A 19,869-nucleotide genomic window follows, 5' to 3' on the forward strand; every position below is an offset into this window, starting at 1 on the left:
CAGATCCTGCAGTGCACATTATATGGCTGTGAGTGATACTGAGCTGTCTCACCCACCGTCTGAGCGAGCTTCGGCTACCAGGACCCCGATGTTCTCGTTCTCATTCCCTGACTTCAGTGGAGCAACCAAGTTATATTCTCAAAATATCCCTAAAGGTTGAATGTACTGTGCTTACTAAGGACTGAAGCCTGCACCCTTTCTGCAACGTGCCCAAGCTCATTGAATGCTTCCAGAATTTCATCTGAAGTCGGGGATCAGCCAGGGCTCAGTCACTGTGCCATGGGGTCTTTACAGTTCCTGGCCAGTGAGTCAGGGCACGTTTCTGACTGTATTTTGCCCTGTTGTAACTGTAATGTATGTACATTTGCACAACTGCCACTTCTGGGTTCAGATTTGTGTTTAATTTGGCTGCACAGGTTTCTGTTAATTTGGCAGGCGCTGGAGTGATCAAAGGAAGAAGATGTGTGTTCAGAACAGAACAAGGAGCAGCTGTAATTGCAGGGTAATGGGATTGATTTGTTGCTCTTGGTAAACTGGGAGTTAAATGGCAGTGCAGTGTAGCTCACTTGCTCCAAGTTGGCACCAGCCCTAACTGTTGACATATGCTAGGAAAAATCTCACGCCCAATGTGTGGGCACTGGGGAGAGAGGATGCACAGTGTTGCCAAAACAACAGGAATTTACTGCCGGCTGACTTGCACAGAGCCAGATGTTCAGCTGGGGCTGGTAGGCGAGACCCTTCTGGCTAGAAAATCCCAACATGCCTTGAGAAGAATAAAAGGGCTTGTCTTCTTGTAATTAGCTCATCTGGAAGCTTTCAGACTCCAGGCATGGAGTGTCAATCCAGGAGACTTTCCCATGCAGCGGGGGAAGGGAGTCTGTGAGGTTGGCTGGCACTGCTGGTGGGGCGGGAGAAGGACTTTTATTTCCATTCTCACCAGCAGTGCTCCCCAGAGACAGGGCTACAGGCTTGCTGTTGCTACCCTAGGGGGCGGACACACCCACTCGTTAAATAGACCAAGGCCCCTCCAGCTCTCCTATCACCATGGACCTGTGGTGTGGCGTATCCACGGGGCTTAAAGGAAATGCACATGTTGGCAACCAGATGTCACCTGTTTCCCCATTGCCTGCAAAGTGTTAGGCTTGTACATGTGGATATTTCTTCAAGTCTTTGGGGATCTTGTACTCTCTTAGTAGTCTTATGTCCTGTCCCTTCCTCCCACAACCTCCTGCTTTCTAACAAAGACTTTGAGTTGTCTGCCTTTGATGGATCAGTGTGGTGCTCTGTTAATTCATACTGCTTCCTTTGCTGCCCGACCTCCATGGGTAAGATGCTTTCAAGTCTCTAAGCCTGACATGGTGTTCTCTTGTAGTTGTAAAATTCGGCTTTTGCAAAAGCAAAATATTTGTAACACCCACATCTTGCTGTTGACCCCATCATTGGAAATGCCTGCCTGTGTTTCAGGGAGCAGATCCAGACTTTCCTCTCGGTCCATACCACCAAATCCCCTTATCTCATGGCTTGACTACCGAAACCTCATCCCCTGCGAGTCCATTCAGAATACTGCCACTGCTGCTCAGGTAATTGTCCTTGCCCATCACTCTGCCTGCATCTGAGTCCTTCCACTGACTTCCTCTCCTCCCCTGTGCTGAGGAACTTGTCCCTACCTGAAAGGTCCTTCACATAGCATCTGATCTATCCACTCCATTGCCAACCAGTCCTGTGCTCCACCAGTGGTTCCAAGATGCGGAAGCCAGAAGGGACCATAATGGTCAAGACTGACCTCTTCTGTGGGATGGGGCCTAGAATTCCACAGCGTGAATCCTGTGCCAAGCCCAGTAACTGGGAGTGGGCTAGAACAGTTTTCTTTAAAATACCTCCTTTGGGATCCACCAGCATGTCCTGAGAAGGGTGAGCATGCACTGTCCCCTGTGGCATGCTCACCTTCTTAGAACATGCAACCCTGCATGCTGGGGGACTGTAGCGAAGAGGGGGAAGCCTACGAGTTACATGGTAGCTCTCTGAACTGGGTGCAGGCAATGTAAGCTGCTGTTATCCTGGCCGGGTGTGCAATGGTTTCACTGACTTGACTTGAAAAGCGATTTTAGCTAAGCCGGTGCATGCTGTGGAGGTCAGGCCTATGGGAATTATGTTGCCCTGGGATGCAGCTCGCCACTTTCCCAAGCACACTGGTCTGTACCTGGCGTTCTCTGCGGTGCACTTAGATTCCCAGCCTGGGGTTCAGGTTTTTCTGTAACCTTTTTGGCTGACTGGCTAAGAGTTCTCAGAGCTGTGTAGGCTCCTGGTGGCCGAGTTGTGAGAACAGAAGGGGAAGGAAGCGTTGCTAAGTTCACATTCGCAGGAAGAAGTTTCCAGCATGAGCCCTCAGCAGAGCCGCGAGAGGCTTGCTGCAGGGAATCCCAGCGCGCTTGCAGGAGGAATTCGATTTTCCATCCAAGAACAAATAACTGAAACTCCGTTGAACAGGTGCTAGTGTCAACTGGCCCCCAGAGCACAGCTGCTGCCAGAAAGCAACAGATGCTGCTTTACATGAGCATTCATAATCTGCAATGTTCTCCATTAGGAGCTGGGGCACGTGGGAGCGTGGCCTTGGGAATGGAATCACGACTGAGGATCTGCACTAGTGCTGGTCTGTCTCTGTGACTTGTAAGCAGCACGTTCGCACGCGGAAGGCACCAGCAGTGCTGTACACGCTTCATCTGAAGAGCGCACAGGGCACCAAAGTATGCTGTCAAGAGCCACGTTCTTTGGTGCCCGGGGGGGGGAGCAGCAGCCTAATGCAAGCTGGCATAGTGGTGGGAGGGGAGGGAAAGGGTCAAGCAGAACTAGAGCAATGTCTGCCCCATCCTCCGTTACTTGAGGCCTTGTTAAGCAATTAGCCTGTAGCATGTTGTGTTTTCCTTTTAACTGCATTTGAGTTGTAACTGAGTGAGTGTGAATGTTGGCACCATAGCAGGACTCAGGGCTTTCAAATACAGCGGGGCAATACCCTGAGTCCTTTTCATACTGGAGTGCCCCCAGTCCCCCCCCTAAATACACTCCCACAGCACCGCACCTTGGGATCTGATGGCAAAGCCCTTAGTCCAGAGACGAAGCTTACCCAAGAGGCCAGGCTCAGACCGATACTTTTGTGCAATAGTTCAGGCTTAATTCGTTCTAGTGGCTAGCAGAGTATCCCAGGAGAACACCTTTTTCTGAGAGCCCTCGCCGTTTCTTTTCTGCTGCCTACACTCGCTAGAGACTCCCCCACCTACGTCACATGCTGCATAGAAATGACGACCCTGATTCTGGTTGTAACATGGGTCCGAACCTGATTTAGCTCCCTCTAGAACCCAGGTACCTCTGCAGTCTGTAAGCTGCAACTAGCAGAGTGGAGCAAGGCACGCAGGGCCGTGGTGGGGTGCAGGTCAGTGCTAAGGGCTGAGAGTGGTGGGCTGGGGCTTGCTTGGCATGGTGCATCTCTACCTGTAGCTGTATCCACCGCCAGGGCAGAGTGGGAGAGGTACATTCCGTCTCTCTCCATATGGCACTCATATGTACCATCCTCTCTGACCGGCATGTGCCACGTCTAGTGCCAGTCAGACATGATACGGGCTGAGCAGGCATTTAAACACACACGCAGGCGGTCGCCTCCTCGGGGAAAAGTAGTGCATGAGCTGCAGAGAGTGAATGGATCCGGCTCCAGGTTCCCTGTGATGACCCAATTGCCAGTCGGGGCTGTGGGGAGCTGGAGTCTTCACAGGCAGCAAACCAATGGCGCTTAAGGTACAGCAGGAAGCAACTTGGGCCCATGTGAGACGAGGAGACTGAAGCCCCCATTAAAGCCGGCCCTGTGCACAGCAGCTGGGCGTACCCACGCAGCAGTCAGCAGATGTGATCGCAGCACAGGCAGACATACCTGAGCTACCCTTAACCTCGCTGGATCAGACCAAAGGGAGCTCCGCTAACAATAGCCGTGTAGGGGCGGCAGGAGCACGAGCCGGCCTCTCGAACACAGTGCTGCCCAGGACCCGGATGTGCGTTGGAGAGGCTGCCCCCTGCCGCAGGCTCTCGTTGTTACTCGCACTAGCTTTGATCTAGCTAGACCAAGGTCAGCTTGGGTATGTGTGCGCGTGCTGCCGTCACACCTCCTGGCTGCAGGGTAGACATGCCCGTGGGGGAGCTGCTGCACGTATTCTGCGCTGCCACGGGGCTGCGTTACGTTACACCGGTGGAGCTGTACATGTTCCCACAGCAGATCAGTCCCAGCACTGGCAGTGGGGTCATTTTCTATTGAACGAGCCTGTCTGGGCATTTCACCCCCCAGGTGCCAACTCTCTCCGGCTGAACTTAGGCCCTTGATATCACTCCCAATGAACCCTGGAAAGGCTGTTGAGTGCCAGTGATCTGTACCTCATTCCTGTGCTTTGCCCTGCCCTGCGAGGGCCCTTGGCACCCCAGAGCCAAGTTCAGAGGTAACTTGTTTTGTGCCTGTCAAACATGATGCGCTCTTGAGAGACAGAGGGAGTTCTCCCATAAACCCTGGAAAGAAGTAGCATGTGTTTGCTCTTCTTGGGGGAATCTGACAGGGAACGGAGAAACCTATCACATGACCCTTACTCCCCTCCCCAGGTCCCACACGCACACATTCCCTTCTCCTCTTGGTGATAATCCCCTCTGCTGATTAAAACCCTGGGCTGCTGGAGAAAGGCAGCATTTCCGGGGTAGTGGTGGCAGGCCAGGCATGGATGGCAGCAGGTGTTTCTTGGACTCCGCTCTATTCTCTTGTGTAATTTGTATGAACTGTAACCATTGGTTGCTATAAGGAAGAATAATTAGTAATATTTATGTATGTGCTGGCTGGCGCTCCAAGCCTCGAACTTCAGGGAAAGGAGACACGTTTGTCATTTGTATGAATTCCATCTCTGCATGCTGCCTGCTTCCATCTCGCCCTTGGCTGTGCTGTGGCATTTCCACTGGAAACAGTCCCCGCTGCCCCGTATGGGAACTAACCACTACAAGCAGAGGAAGGAAATGGGAAAGACGGGGGTGGACAGGTGTTACTGGACTCGCTGGGCCAAGTTTGGCAAGTGTCACTGGAGAATAAGCTTCTGTTGTCTATCACAAGCCTGAGCGCGTTCCTGTATGGATCCAAGCACAGCACCCCTCAGGCTGTCATGCTCTGACCGCTCACTGCTGGTGCATCCTCCTGGCCCTGCTTGCACGAGGATTGCAGCCTCTCTCTCCTGGACTCAGTGCGTTAGTTGCCTCTCTAGCCCACTCCATCTCTTCTGAGGTCAGGAGAGACACCGGACAGCTGGTGATCCTAACGTAACACACCTCACATCCAACTCCCATTATCTGAAGCTACTAGCCTCCTTCAGTAATGCGGGACAGCACAAGGAGGAGATCCCAAATAAAGTCTTTGATTAAAAACTGTGGCTGAACCACACCAGCACTGCCTGTCTGTACCAAAGGGGGTGTGAGCCCCTCGCACCTCACTTCTGGTTTTTATGTAACATACTGTACTTTCTTTTGTTGTGGGAACAAAAAGTTTACCCAGTTAACTTAGGCCCTGATTCAGCAGAGCACACTTCATGTGCAGTGTTTGAACGGGGCTCTCAAAACGTAACATGCTCCTTGGACCTTGTGACGGGGTTGGGACTCACCACTGCAGCGCCTCCTACTGGTGGTCTCTGGAATTAGCTCAGTCCAGTGGAGCGCCCTCTTCTGGTGGTGTCCCGCCCGTTGTCTCGCCCTTGGTTGGCGTGTGGACCCGCGTCGCTCTCCGGCTTGCGGTGTCCTCTTCCGGACCACTGCCCTCCGGCAGTGCCCCTTAGTCCATCCACACCCCCTTCTGGGGTGGGGGGGTTAACGGGAGTCTTTGCACTGGCCTCAGCGGCCTGCCACAACCCCCAAGTCTAGCCCCTCTTACGTCAGGGGGCAGGTTGCAGCCTGACTCGGCCACTGCTCCACGGCCTGGTGCAGCACAAGAGGGTAAGGGGGGGGGACCCAGGCCCCCTTGCTACTCTGGGTCCCGACCCAGGGACCCTCTAATGGCAGCTTCTCGGCCCTCCTTCTCTCCCCTTGCCTTCAGCCTTCCCTGGGTCACTTCCCCTCGGACCCCATTGCACCCTCTAGGCCTTTCTACTCAGGGCCGGCAGTCTGGCAGGTATCCGGGTGAAGCTCCACTCTGCTTCCCTGAGCCTGCCCAGCACTGCGCTGTCCTGGGTGCTGGTCTCCTGCTCAGGAGACAGACCAACTCTCCTCTCTAAGCAGCCTTTTTATAGGGCTGCGCCTGGCCCTGATTGGCTGTCTCCAATCCTGGCCCTGATTGGCTCCCAATAAGCCCTTCTCTTATTGGTTGCCGGGCTGCACAGGTGCACTGGCCTGCTGCAGCCCCTTCTAGCCTGGGGGTGGGGCAGACACCCCACCACAGACCTCAATGCCTTTGCCTGCAAAACTCCTAATAATTGTGGCTCTGTATAACCGCCGTTAATGGTCTTCTGTGGTAGGGTCTGCTTGTCTCAGATCCTAGGCACAGAAACACAAAATGTATCTCCCTTGTTTGCTTCGATAGCACACTTGCTCCTGATGTGATTGGCTTCTCGTTTCTGGTCCAGAGGTGGTATTTCCCACCACAGTGAAGGCATGTAGGAGAGTTTCCTGTGTGGTGGACGTAAAGGAATGTGATCAGAAAGAGGGCCATATAAACCTCGTTTGCCTTACTGATTGTCTTCAGCTTTGGGAGAGAACTCTCAGTGATTCTGCCAGTCTAGCTAGCCCCATGTACCGCCTCATTGTCAGGTGGTCTAACATACACAGTCCAGTGCCCCTAGTTCAGATCAGATTTATCCAGCCACTAACACCGGTGCACCAGAGTACAATCTTACCCATGAAAGACATTGTTTAAAAAGTCCAGGCTAATCAGCTACAGAACCAACCAGGGTTAATTCAGTTTATGCCAGTAACGAATGAGCAGAGATGGGAGTGTGAACCTTTTGGCCTAAAGCTACAGTCACTATGTTACACCTTCAGAAGAACAACAGCACTTTTAAAATACTCACCCAGCGTTCTGGCCAGTCAGCTAATAAGATGCCGTGCATCTCAGTAACTCCCAACCCTGACGCCTGGGAGCAGTGCAGACTGCAGTGAGGAAGGGGAGCCTAGGAACGAGTATTACTCCTGATGTGACCGGTTAGCACTGTAGCCGTCGTGCTCTGCTCCAATCGTCCTACCCCGGCAGCGGCACGCGCGTGGCTCAATCTGTGTATCTGCACAGAGCCCTGTTGGCGTCAGCATACAAGGTGATCTCTTGTGTGTGGCATTTGTGGGCAGTAAAGGCCTGTGGTTCCGGTGCACTCAGCGTTGACATCTTCCCAGCCGAGGCTCTGCAGGGGCGTGTCCCGCTGTTGCATTGAACCATGATGTGCTTGTTTTTGATGTCTCTGTTTTCTTCTCTTACAGAACATTTCAGCACAGAAGTCAGTCTTTTGCAGCTGATTGGAGATCCCCCACCGGAGCAAATAACCAAAGTCAATGGCCCCGACAACACTGTCGCCTATGTCTTCGGGCCGGATGCCAACACCGGTCAAGTGGCCCGGTACCACCTGTCTAACCCCTTTTATAGAGACTTCTCGCTCCTTTTCCATGTTCAGCCCACCACCGACAAGGCCGGCGTGCTCTTTGCCATCACAGATGCCTCGCAGACGGTCATCTATGTCGGAGTGAAGCTCTCCGCCGTACACGACAGGAAGCAACAGATTATCTTCTACTACACAGAGCCGGGCTCCGAGAGCTCGTATGCAGCTGCAACGTTCTCCGTGCCTTCCCTAGTGAACGAGTGGACTCGCTTTGCCATCAGCGTGGAGGATGACGAGGTGGTTCTGTACCTGAACTGTGAGGAGGTTCGCCGGGTTCGCTTTGAGCGCTCTCCGGATGAGATGGAACTGGAGGATGGGGCTGGGCTCTTTGTGGCTCAGGCTGGAGGGGCTGATCCAGATAAATACCAGGTAAGTCCCCCACAGCCCCAAATCACAAGTTCCAATGAAATCAGGAGCATGAAATGGATAGGGAGAGCGGGCGCATGCGCGCGTGTGTGTGTGTGTGTGTGAGAGAGAGAGAGTGAGTGAGTGAGGGGTGTAACTTGGTTTTTTGTTTAATTCCTTTTTTAACAGGACTACAGCAAAAAAGCTGAAGGTGAAACCCTGAAACTTGGCCCAGACGTGGTCCTCGTTGGTGGGGCTTTGCCTAGATTTGGGGGTCAAAAGGGTTTTATATTTAACAGGCTGTGGCAATGTCCTAGTGAACACTCCTGGGAGAGCATGTATCTGCATTTCTCAGAAATCGTTTACAATGGGAAAGTTTGCATATCGTTTCCAAGAATGGGAGCGCTAGCGTGTGGAATGGAATGCAAGTGGGATTCAGTGGCGGTGCTCTATTTCCGCAGCACCTAGCGCTGCTTTCCAAGTGTCTGACAGAACGAGAGCATGCCCTATCGTGAAGAGCCGTTTGAATCCGCGCTCTTCTAAAAATACTTCTCCTTTGCTGCCTGTTGGCTTGGCTGATAAAATATTATGTGTTCGCTGGAAAATTTTAATGGCACCAAAGTCTATCTTTGTTATCGGATATTTGACCATTTGCCAAGATAGTTGCAAATACATAGACAAGCAAGGAGAGTAGGTGATTAGTGGAGACATGTTTTTAAAACTGATGGCATTTTAACAGGGTTATACAATGTTGTAAATGAAACTCTTTTAAACCTACGTGGAAACATTACCGTGAGAACAGAGCACAACTGTTTCTAACAACCAGTAGTGCTTGCAGTTAGAACTTTGTCTTAGATTGAACTCCTTTCACCCAGCACACAATTGTACAGGAACAACATATGCTAAGAAAAACTATGATTGTTTGTTTTTAAATTTACTAGTCTCACAAATCATAGAATCACAAAGTTCCCTTGTTTCTAAGTTTAAAAATTATTTGAACTAGTGACTATAATTGCTACAGTTCAGACCCAAGAGACTTAATGCGGGGAGGGAGGGAGGTCACTAAAGTTCCCTAGGGAACCAGAACAGTTAATAATTATTGGTCAACCTGCTTGTTCTCAGGTTGCCCTGGAGTGGGGAAGTTAATCTTTCACGTTTTAGTAAGAGCCTTGAACCCAGTATTCCTGGTAGGTGGCAGGTGTTTGCTTGTTCGGTGCGAAAGCATGATCAATTTGAAAAACAAGGGTTCTAGAGCAGAAAAACAGCATGTGAGAGAAAGAGGATGTTCATGAATTTCTCCTAAAAGACCAGGAACTGTCCCTCCCCAGAGCTGGCCGGCAGTGCTGTGGGGAGAAAGCTTTACGCTGGTGAATGGCGCAGGGTTCAGAAGGGTGTTAATACAAACACACAATACGTCTCCCCAGCAACTGTCACTGGAGTTGCTGACTGATACTTTCCAGCCACTGTCCAAAGTGAGCGTTGGCAGTGCTGGCGGGAGATGCCGAGGGATGCCATTCACAGGAACCCTGCTCCGGTTCAGATTCATGGAGCGGTCCCAGCTGCGTAGTGCTATAGGATGGGATTTTCAAAGGAAGCCTAAGGGAGTGAGCTGCTCACCCCTATTCTGGTCCCTGTGCACCAGGCGTATGGGCTGGAGAGGTGTCCTGGGGCCCTAAAGCCCCAGTAGCTGGCTTAGGAGGATTCCCCCAGTGCAAGCACTGCAGAAGCAGCTGGAAGGCTGCCCTCCAGGGACCTCCTGAGTTCTGGTGGAGGAGGCGTGCTCTGGTGGGCTGCAGCACCCTGGCCTGCATACCTGGGGCAGCCCAGAGAGGCTGCCCTAAAGCAGACAGGGCTCTGGGGCTATCTAAGTCAGCCCAGGGCTTCTCCAGTCCTTGGAGCAACCCAGGATCAAGCACGGACAAAGGTGGCTCAAAGCCCCCTTAATACCCACATGCCCACCCTGGGACGAGCCTCCTAGATGCCTGGGAAAATCCCCATGGTATAGCCAGCTCCTCCCTACACCCCCAACAGAAGGTGTGTCTCACAGATTTAGGGTCAGAAGGAGCCATTCTGCTTATCTGGTCTGACTGTCTGTGTAACTCAGGTGCCTGACTCCCATAGAAATGCTGACAATCCAGGGCTAAATCCCACTAGATTGGAATGGGGCAATCGGACAATTGGGCATTAGTTATTTTATTGTTCAATAACTAGCAAAAAGGATTCCTTCTGGGTAATCAGTGGGAGTGGGGAAACGCACTGGGCAAATGCCTGTTCTTCTATGCCTGGTTAACTCTTTGTGGTCTTACCATGCAGTCGCTGAGGGCGGTGGGGGATATCCATAGCATAGGCTGCTTTGGACACAGTTCCCAATCTAAGGCCTAGTCTACACTACAGCGTTTGGTCGACACAAGGCAGCTTACCTTGACCTAACTCTATACGTGTCTACACTACAGTGTCGCTCCCACAGATGTAAGTCGCCCAGTACACCGAGCTAATAACTCCATCTCTGCGAGAGGCCTAGCACTTAGGGTGGTGTAGTCATGGCAATGCAGTGTCCATGTAGACCCTGCATTATTTACATCACCTGGCTGGCAACCCCGCATGGGGTTCAGAGCTGGAGTGGCCCCTCCCCCGCCATGGGGCTGACAGCTTGAGCGGGGGGCAGGGGAGCCAGCTGTCAGTGCTTCACTTCAGTGGGTGGAAGTGCTCCTGGCGAGGATGCACACCACCGAGAGAAGGAGGGTAGTGTGGACATGAAAAACCACAGTAATTACTGTAGTGGCTGTACTTCACTTAAGTTGACTTAATTTTGTTGTGTAGACGTGCCCTAAGCTGGAAGAATTTATGTAATGCTTCTCAGTGGGAGACATAACCCGCCTTGTTGCATAGATGGATTACAGCGGGATGCTCTGCAGTTGTACACAGCAATGGCAGGATGCACACACTGGTGTGGCTACTGGTGTGTGCGCCTTTCGTAGACCCAAGGCCAGAAGGGGCCATTGTGCTCATCCAGTCTGACCTCCTGTACAGCACAGGCCAGAGACCTGCCCCAAAGTCATTCCTAGAGCAGAGCTGTTAGGAAAACAGACGATGTTGACTTAAAAATTGTCAGTGATGGACATACCCCTTGGTAAATTGTTCCAATGGCTAATTACTCACTGTTAAAATAAATAAATAAATGCTTTTTCCCCAGTCTGAATTTGTCTAGCTTCAACTTCCAGCCATGGGAGTGTGTTAGAGCTTTCTCTGCTAGACTGAAGAGCCAGTTATTAAACATTTGTTCCCCATGGAAATACTTATAGTCACCCCTCAGCTTTCTCTTTGTTAAGCTACATAGATAGACTCAATGAGCATAGTCACTACAAGGCATGTTTTCTAATCCTTCAATCATTCTCATGGCTCTTGTCTGAACCCTCTCCACTTTCAACATCCTTCTTGAATTGTGGACACCAGAACTGTGCACAGGATTCTAGCAGCGGTCACACCAGTGCCAAATATTGAGGTAAAATAACCTTTCTGCTCCTATCCAAGATTCCCTTGTTTATGTATCCCAGGTTTGCATTAGCTCTTTTAATCACAGCATCACACTGGGAGCTTGTGTTCAGCTGATTATCCACCATGACCCCCAAATCTTTTTCCTGGGAACCCATGATTTTGAAAGAGTCCCCCATCACGTAAGTATGGTCTATCTTCTCACATGGAATTTAGCTAGAGACGTGTCCCAGTGTTATGGGCACTGCCAGAAATTTAATGATGAATTCCTGAGTTAGCGTAGTCGGGGGCTTACTGTTAGTAAGTTCTATGAAACCCTGAGCAGAGATTTCAGGCAGGGTGTTCAGTAATAGAATATTGATTTGGAGTCAAAAATGAAAAAATGTAAGGAGCGTTAATCTGTGACTGTCTTTGACCAGGAAGGCTGGTGCAGATGCATCCCCTGAAGCAGCTGATAAAGTGCACAAAGCAGTGTGATCATTACCTAAACCACCGCAAGGAAAACAGTCTAGATCAGTGCCTTCACGCTGGTTCTCAGAGTTGCTGGGCTCTAGGGGATTACTTCTTTTTTTATTAGCATTGCCTCTGTTGAAGTTTGTTTCTACAGAGACTTCTCTGTGCTGTTAAAGTGAATCCAAATATTTATTCCAGTGTCTCATCCAGAGTGACAGATGAAATGGAAATAACTAACTTTTCATCTTCGAGTTAATTTCCAAATTTATGGGGCTAGCAACCCTTGTATTTGTGGTATGCTTTGTGCCTCCCACTGAGATCAAACCTGGGTGGCATTTCTCCTTCAGCTGTCTGGCCCTCTGAGGTTGGTGCCAGTGAACTAGGTACTGAATATATAGTATCTCCAATGGGCTTACTGCTTCTAAGGAGCTGGGGGAAAGTTGAAGGTTTATTTGCTTCTCATTGAATCTGAGGAAGGATGCGGATTTATAAATAAAATAAATAAATAAATGGAGATATCCCATCTCCTAGAACTGGAAGGGACCTTGAAAGGTCATCGAGTCCAGCCCCCTGCCTTCACTAGCAGGACCAAGTACTGATTTTGTCCCAGATCCCTAAGTGGCCCCCTCAAGGATTGAACTCACAACCCTGGGTTTAGCAGGCCAATGCTCAAACCAGTGATTTGTAGCCCTTGTCTGTGTGGCAGCTAGGTGGGCATTCATGAAGTTGAAACTCATTAATTACAGTTCAGTTTAAAAAATGGAAAATAGTTATACTCAATTTAATTCAGGCAAAAACTAGATCAAATAAATGACTTCAGAATCATGCTCCCGAGCGAAGCAAACGTTTGACTCGCCCTGTGGGGAACCAGCGAGTGATCACATTGCAGGGTGGCCGGGACTTTGAGAAGAATTACATGGAGCAGCTGGAAGCACTGCACCGGGCACAAAAACAACGGGCAACTCCATCAAGACAGCTAGACAAACGGCTCTGTTATTCTTCCTGAACTGGTCTGTGGAGTCACACAAAGAACCACCAGTGCAAACTAGAATTGTCGACAAGGCACCACCTTTATCAGTGCTCCTGCCGTCCTGCTGCTGGTGGTGCTGCACCAGGGGGACATTTCCCCGAAAGAGCTTGGAATAGACACGGTGCCTCCTGTAACAGCTGCATGACAGCTACAACTCCCTGGGCTACTTCCCCATGGCCTCCTCCAAACACCTTCCTTATTCTCACCACAGGACCTTCCTCCTGGTGTCTGATAACACTTGTGCGACTCAGTCCTCCAGCAGCACACCCTCTCACTCTCAGCTCCTTGCGCCTCTTGCTCCCAGCTCCTCACACTCACCCCACAAACTGAAGTGAGCTCCTTTTTAAAACCCAGGTGCCCTGATTAGCCTGCCTTAATTGATTCTAGCAGCTTCTTAATTGGCTCCAGGTGTCCTAATTAGCCTGCCTGTCTTACCTGGTTCTAGCAGGTTCCTGATTACTCTAGTGCAGCCCCTGCTCTGGTCACTCAGGGAACAGAAAACTACTCATCCAGTGACCAGTATATTTGCCCTCTACCAGACTCCTGTACCCCACTGGTCTGGGTCTGTCACACCAGTGGGATGCTGTGGGCAAAAGAGCTAATGTGAACCTTGGATGCATAAACGGGGCAATCTCGAGTAGGAGGAGAGAGGTTATTTTAGCTCGGTATTTGGCACTGGTGCAGCTGCTGCTGGAATCCTGTATCCAGTGCTGGTGCTCACAATTCAAGAAGGATGTTGATAAATTGGAGAGGTTCAAAGAAGAGCCAGGAGTGTGGTTAAAGGATTAGGAAACCTGCCTTCTAGTGATAGACTCGTGGAGCTCAATCTCTTTAGTTAAGGTGACTTGATTACAGCCTGTAAGTACCTGCATGGGGAACAAATATTTCATAATGGGCTCTTCCGTCTAGCAGTGAAAAGTATAAGATATAATGGCTGGAAGTTGAAGCTAGCTAAATTCAGATGGGAAATAAGGTGTACATTTTTAACAGTGAGGGTAATTAACCACTGGAACAGCATGACCAAGGGTCATAGTGGATTCTCCATCACTGACCATTTTAAAATCAAGATTGGATGTTTTTCTAAAAGATCTGCTGTAGATATTATTTTGGGGAAGCTCTCTGCTCTGTGTTATACAGGCGGTCAGACAAGATGATCACAATCGTCCCTCTGGCTCTGGAATCTACGATTGTATGAATCGGTGAACACCAGCCAGCATCAGTATCTTCAAAGCTGTGTTTACTTTGGTGTGGTTTGAATGGTGCATGTCAAGGCAGCTGGTTTGACGTGTCCCATCCCCAAATCATTCAGGAATGCTGTCTGAGCATGTGAGATTGGGTTCCAGCAGGGGGAAGGTTTCTACATAACCACGTTTTATTCATGTTACTGACTGTGAGTTGAGAGGATAATTAGGAGACAAAAAAGCCGGTAGAGTGCTGTAAGAGAGAGCACTTGGGAAGCACATGAAAGCGAGACTCACGCTTGCTAGCAGAAAGCCTTTCACACTGTTCAATCAGTGTCTCCTTGTGCCAGATCCTTGGTTAGGGTTTAGATAATGATGATGAATCATGTGCTATTGAACTAGGTCAAGGAGCGTTTATCCGTGAACGCATCAGCATGAGGTGCTCTTCCCTGTGTGAGCGTCTTGGCCAGCGCTGCCTCCTGCTCAGGGGTTGTGTACACAAGTGGAGTGCAAGGAGAATTCATCTGGAATAACCCTCCACAAAAGTGTAAACGACTCAATTCCACCTCTCTCCGACGCCTGGATATCGCCTGGCCTGGGTTCTGCTAGCGCTGTCTGCGTGTAATTAATGGACATGCTAAGGCTTGCAGTTCAGCCAGACAAGTGAATCTTTTAACTCTCTGGGGCCTCTCTGAATTCAAAATTGCCATGTACTGGCCCCAAAGCAGGGTCTCTGGTATGTCCCAGAGACCAGTTATCTTACCCACAGGGGACCCCCAGCCTACCTGTGGGCTTGTGCAGCCATCCAGCTGCCAACACCTGTCCCCCAAGCACTCTCCATGTAAAGTGGGAAGAAGCTAGTGCCAGCCCAGAGCACAAAACCTGGCAGACTCTAGAGCTGACAACAGGAGTGGCCAGGGGAGCCTGGATTGGGTCTGCTAGAGCATTAGCTGCCATGCTCAATGTAAGTCCTAAAACACACTGACCCATTGGACCAATGCTGTTGAATTGGAATAGGCTCGGCTGGTTTTCATGGGGTCTACATTTCCACCCTCCTCCAGCAGCCACAGATCTCCTACCAAACACATTTTTCTTCCACTGCCATCTTCCTGCCCCCGTGTCCTGCCCCATAGATGTTCCCCCCCCAAGCACCAGGAGTCAGTGACTCAGTCCACAGCCCATCTCTCACACTCGAAGGTGTTGGTGTGGAGCCTTACAGAGACGCTGGATGCTCTCCTCGGTCACTGGAGATTGCTTTTCCCCCAACATCAGCTAGAAAACCAAACTGCAGTCACATAAGCAAAAGCCATTTGGGATCCTCTTAAGCCAAATGCATTTGTAGCGAACCTTTGGCCCTCCTGCTCTCTGTGGCTGGTAACCCCGTCCAGGAGCTGTGGTTCTGAGTAATTCTCTTGCGGCACAGCGGTTTGCATAGCCATGTCAAGAAACTGACCCGCTGACGAGACATAAAGCAGCAGAATGAATTGGAAACACCATTGTCTCTTAGCGTCCGGTCGCGAGCGAGCGAGTCGAATCCAGGACATCGCTGTGGGCGTGACATGTTAGGGTGTCATGGCGGGCAGGGCGTCACTGTGGGTTGGGTGGGGCATGGTAAGGTGTCATGGCGGGCAGGGCAGGGTGTCACTGTGGGCGGAACATGGGGTGTCATGGCGGGCAGGGCATCAATGCGGGCCATGGTGGGGTCTCATGGCAGGCAGGGCAGGGCATCACTGTGGGCGGACATGGGGTGTCATGGTGGGCAGGGCGTCACTGTGGGCGGGACATGGGGTGTCATGGTGGGCAGGGCATCACTGTGGGTGGGACATGGGGTGTCATGGCGGGCAGGGCATCACTGCGGGCAGGGTGGGGCATGGTAGGGTGTCAGGGCAGGCAGGGCGTCACTGTGGGCGGGACATGGGGTGTCATGGCGGGCAGGGCATCACTGCGGGCAGGGTGGGGCATGGTAGGGTGTCATGGCGGGCAGGGCGTCACTGTGGGCGGGGTGGGGCATGGTAGGGTGTCATGGCGGGCAGGGCAGGACATCGCTGTGGGCGTGACATGTTAGGGTGTCATGGCGGGCAGGGCGTCACTGTGGGTGGGGTGGGGCATGGTAGGGTGTCATGGTGGGCAGGGCGTCACTGTGGGCGGGGTGGGGCATGGTAGGGTGTCATGGCGGGCAGGGCAGGGTGTCACTGTGGGCGGGACATGGGGTGTCATGGCAGGCAGGGCATCACTGTGGGCAGGGTGGGGCATGGTAGGGTGTCATGGCAGGCAGGGCGTCACTGTGGGCGGGACATGGGGTGTCATGGTGGGTAGGGCATCACTGCGGGCGGGGTGGGGCATCGTAGGGTGTCATGGTGGGCAGGGCGTCACGTGGGCGGGGCATGGTGGGGTGTCATGGCGGGCAGGGCGTCACTGTGGGCGGGGCATCACTGTGGGCGGGGCATGATGGGGTGTCCTGGCAGGCAGGGCGTCATTGCAGGCAGGATGGGGCATGGAGGGGTGTCATGGTGGCAAGGCAGGGCATGGTGGGGTGTCATGGCGGGCAGGGCAGGGCGTGACTGTGGGCGGGGTAGGGCATGGGCATGGGGTGTCATGACAGTAAGGCAGGGCGTGGCAGGACATGTTACGGTGTCATGGCGGGCAGGGTGTCACTGTGGGCGGGGCGGGGCATGGTGGGGTGTCATGGTGGTCAGGGCGTCACTGCAGGCAGGATGGGGCATGGTGGGGTGTCATGGCGGCAAGGCAGGGCGTGGCAGGACATGTTGGGGTGTCATGGGAAGCAGGGTGTCACTGTGGGCGGGGTGGGGCATGTGGGGTGCATGGCAGCAGGGCAGGTCCCCACTATGGGGTCGGGTAGTGCGGGCGGGTGCAAGAAGGCTCATTGAAAACAAATACATCTCTTTTAGTCCTCCTTGCCCCTGCCCTTACCCTTACCCTTACCCTTACCACCCCTCGCTATCCCCAGCAGGTCCCCATCCCAAGCCCCTTCCCCTCTTTACCCTGACCCTGCAGCTCAGTCCCTCCATTGCGGTGGAGCACCACTGATGTCACAGCTGCAAGGCTCCCCTGCGAGGGAGAACGAGGGCCCGGTTGGGGCCTTAGCAGCAAGCAGGCAGAGTGGTTTCTAGTAGTTTCCTTTCTAATGGCCCTTTTGTGCAAACGAAGGGCTCACTCCTGCACCCAGTCTAGGTCAGCTGGAGTGGTCCCAGTGACTGTGACGTGTCAGGATCAGGACTTCAGGCGGCATTACTGAAACAGGCATTCCCTAAGTGTGTGTGTGCAGTGTGCACACAAGTGTGTGTTAAACACACATGCACCGCGTGGGGCATGAGAACAGCCTGTGCAAAGAGCTCTTTGCTGTCCTTGCAGCTCTCTTACGCACCAGTTAGTAACGTTCTGTACCTTCTCTTCACCGCAGCCAGAGCATCTTACATTCTCTTCATCTGCCAGTTCAGAGCACTTCCATCCAGAAATATGCACCTTGTACAGTACTGTGGTGGTGCCCTGCAATTGGAGCTCTTTGGATAGCCATTTAATAAATGAGTTGGCAACATTTTACACTACTGTGCTGGGTGACTTTGTTGGTTAATTCAGCGGCTCTGCGTAGTTCATTCTGAAGACACTTTCCTGAGTGGAGAGAGACAACTTCCAGAGTGAGCAGAGGAGAACCTACGTTACCTAATGGAGATCAATCATCAGGCAAGTATTAATACATCCTGTATAGCAGGTATTCAGTGACGTCTCGTTTGTGGATCATTTGTCAGTATCTTCTCCTAGCGGAGACCAAAGAGTTCCGAGCGATTGTGCAGTGACGTAATGCAGCTTTATGGCTGGAAGATAGATTGCTGAACTCTCTGCAGCTGGGGTCTGGTGCTGGGTGATCATCCAGGAGTGGCTTTTTGGAGCAGAGTTTGTTGTCCTGAGTTGTATAAATCTGGGCTTTGCTGTACACAGTAGTTCTTAAAACTAAATTAATGGGAAGGAAGTGTGGGTTATGTTAAGAAACACAAACCAGTATCAAACCAGCACTAGGGTGTAGCTGTTTGTTTAGAGAGACAGGACTGAGGGAGCCTTTTTCCAGCTCTGAGGAGGAAGAAGTCGAAGTGGGTCAGTCCCAGTCTGTTTCCGTGTCTCCTGAGTAGGCACTGGGCATAGAAGTGATTGAAAAACGAGGTCAAAACTGGTGTCTGAAGTCCGGCTCCTCGCGCCATCCGGAGGGGTCTAAATAAGGGTTTAGGGCCCGAGCTGGCCCCTTTTTCCAGCCATGGTCGCTGGGCCCTAAATAACTTTCTGCCCCAGGCCCCGGATGGGTTTACCCACTCCATACGGGCGCAGGGAAGTGAAGCGGTCTGGATCAGAGCCCTACAAGGGGGCCTTATTCAGAACAGGATGGGAGCTTTGCCAGCATTCCTGGCTGTGTCTGCGTGTGTGCGGGGAGGGGACGCCTGGGTGTCCATCCTGCCCACCTCCCTCCCTCAGCGTCTCAGCCAGCAGAGCCCTGTATCCCCCAGCTGGCACTGTAGGATCTGTGCCTTGCCTGGCTTGGTGATGCATCTTCCCTCCACCTTCCCCAGGTCTGGCTCCACCTTCCCCGTCAGGGGCCTTGGCCTGTCGCCAACCGTCCCCAGCGCCTGAGCACAGCCTTCCCTCTCCTGCCTGAGCCTCTCCCACACATGCCCCACGCTGCCCCCAGACTCACTGCTGCAGGAGATGCTGGCTCCTGGCCCTCTCTTAAGGCGCTCATGGCCTCCAGCCCAGAGCTGCCTCAGCTGCCAACTGCTTGTCCCTCCTGGGCAGTGGTAGGCAGACATTTCCTTTCTCATCCTGGGGCCCGGCATGCTCCCGCTAACGTCGCCTGCCTTGGCGCCAGCGGGTCTCCCACGGGCTGCAATCCGCCGCTGCTCTGAATGGCGGTTCATCATGGGGGGGTGGCTTCTTACAAGAGAAGGGCCCTTCCATCCCGAGCTGCCCACATGGCGCTGTGGGGCGTGGGCTGGAGAGCCAGCTAGGTACCCAGTACTGCCCATCCTGCCTCCAGCTGCTGCCTTACCGTGGAGCTCTTCCCCAAGGACTCCTCTCCATGCCACCAACTGCTGGAGCTGCTCCGGGTTGGAAGGTGGTGGCACATGGGGGGGGGGAGGGGAGGGAGAGGCAGGCAGTGTGTGTAGGGGAGGTGTACGTCCGAGGGGGGTTGGTGTGTGGCTGGGAGGGGGAGGCGGTGTGTATGGGGGAGGTGCACGTCCGAGGGGGTTGGTGTGTGGATGGGAGGGGGAGGCGGTGTGTATGGGGGAGGTGCACGTCCGAGGGGGTTGGTGTGTGGATGGGAGGGGGAGGCGGTGTGTGTAGGGGAGGTGTACGTCCGAGGGGGGTTGGTGTGTGGCTGGGCGGGGGAGGCGGTGTGTATGGGGGAGGTGCACGTCCGAGGGGGTTGGTGTGTGGCTGGGAGGGGGAGGCGGTGCGTATGGGGGAGGTGCACGTCCGAGGGGGTTGGTGTGTGGATGGGAGGGGGAGGCGGTGCGTGTAGGGGAGGTGTACGTCCGAGGGGGTTGGTGTGTGGATGGGAGGGGGAGGCGGTGTGTGTAGGGGAGGTGTACGTCCGAGGGGGTTGGTGTGTGGATGGGAGGGGGAGGCGGTGTGTGTAGGGGAGGTGTACGTCCGAGGGGGTTGGTGTGTGGCTGGGAGGGGGAGGCGGTGCGTATGGGGGAGGTGTACGTCCGAGGGG

General features: G+C 52.8%; 1 protein-coding gene across 4 annotated transcripts in view; it reads left to right on the plus strand.

Moving 5' to 3' along the window:
* COL18A1 (collagen type XVIII alpha 1 chain) overlaps positions 1-19,869 on the plus strand; it is a 251,422-nt gene that overhangs the window by 158,815 nt on the left and 72,738 nt on the right. For all 4 annotated transcript variants that reach the window (XM_054044705.1, XM_054044702.1, XM_054044703.1 and 1 more), the window contains one exon: positions 7,468-8,012. In XM_054044705.1, the coding sequence (XP_053900680.1) occupies positions 7,468-8,012 (545 nt within the window). The remainder of the gene's footprint in view (positions 1-7,467; positions 8,013-19,869) is intronic.

The sequence above is a fragment of the Malaclemys terrapin genome, chromosome 11 (genome assembly GCF_027887155.1).
Source record: "Malaclemys terrapin pileata isolate rMalTer1 chromosome 11, rMalTer1.hap1, whole genome shotgun sequence".
Taxonomy (NCBI): Eukaryota; Metazoa; Chordata; order Testudines; family Emydidae; genus Malaclemys; species Malaclemys terrapin.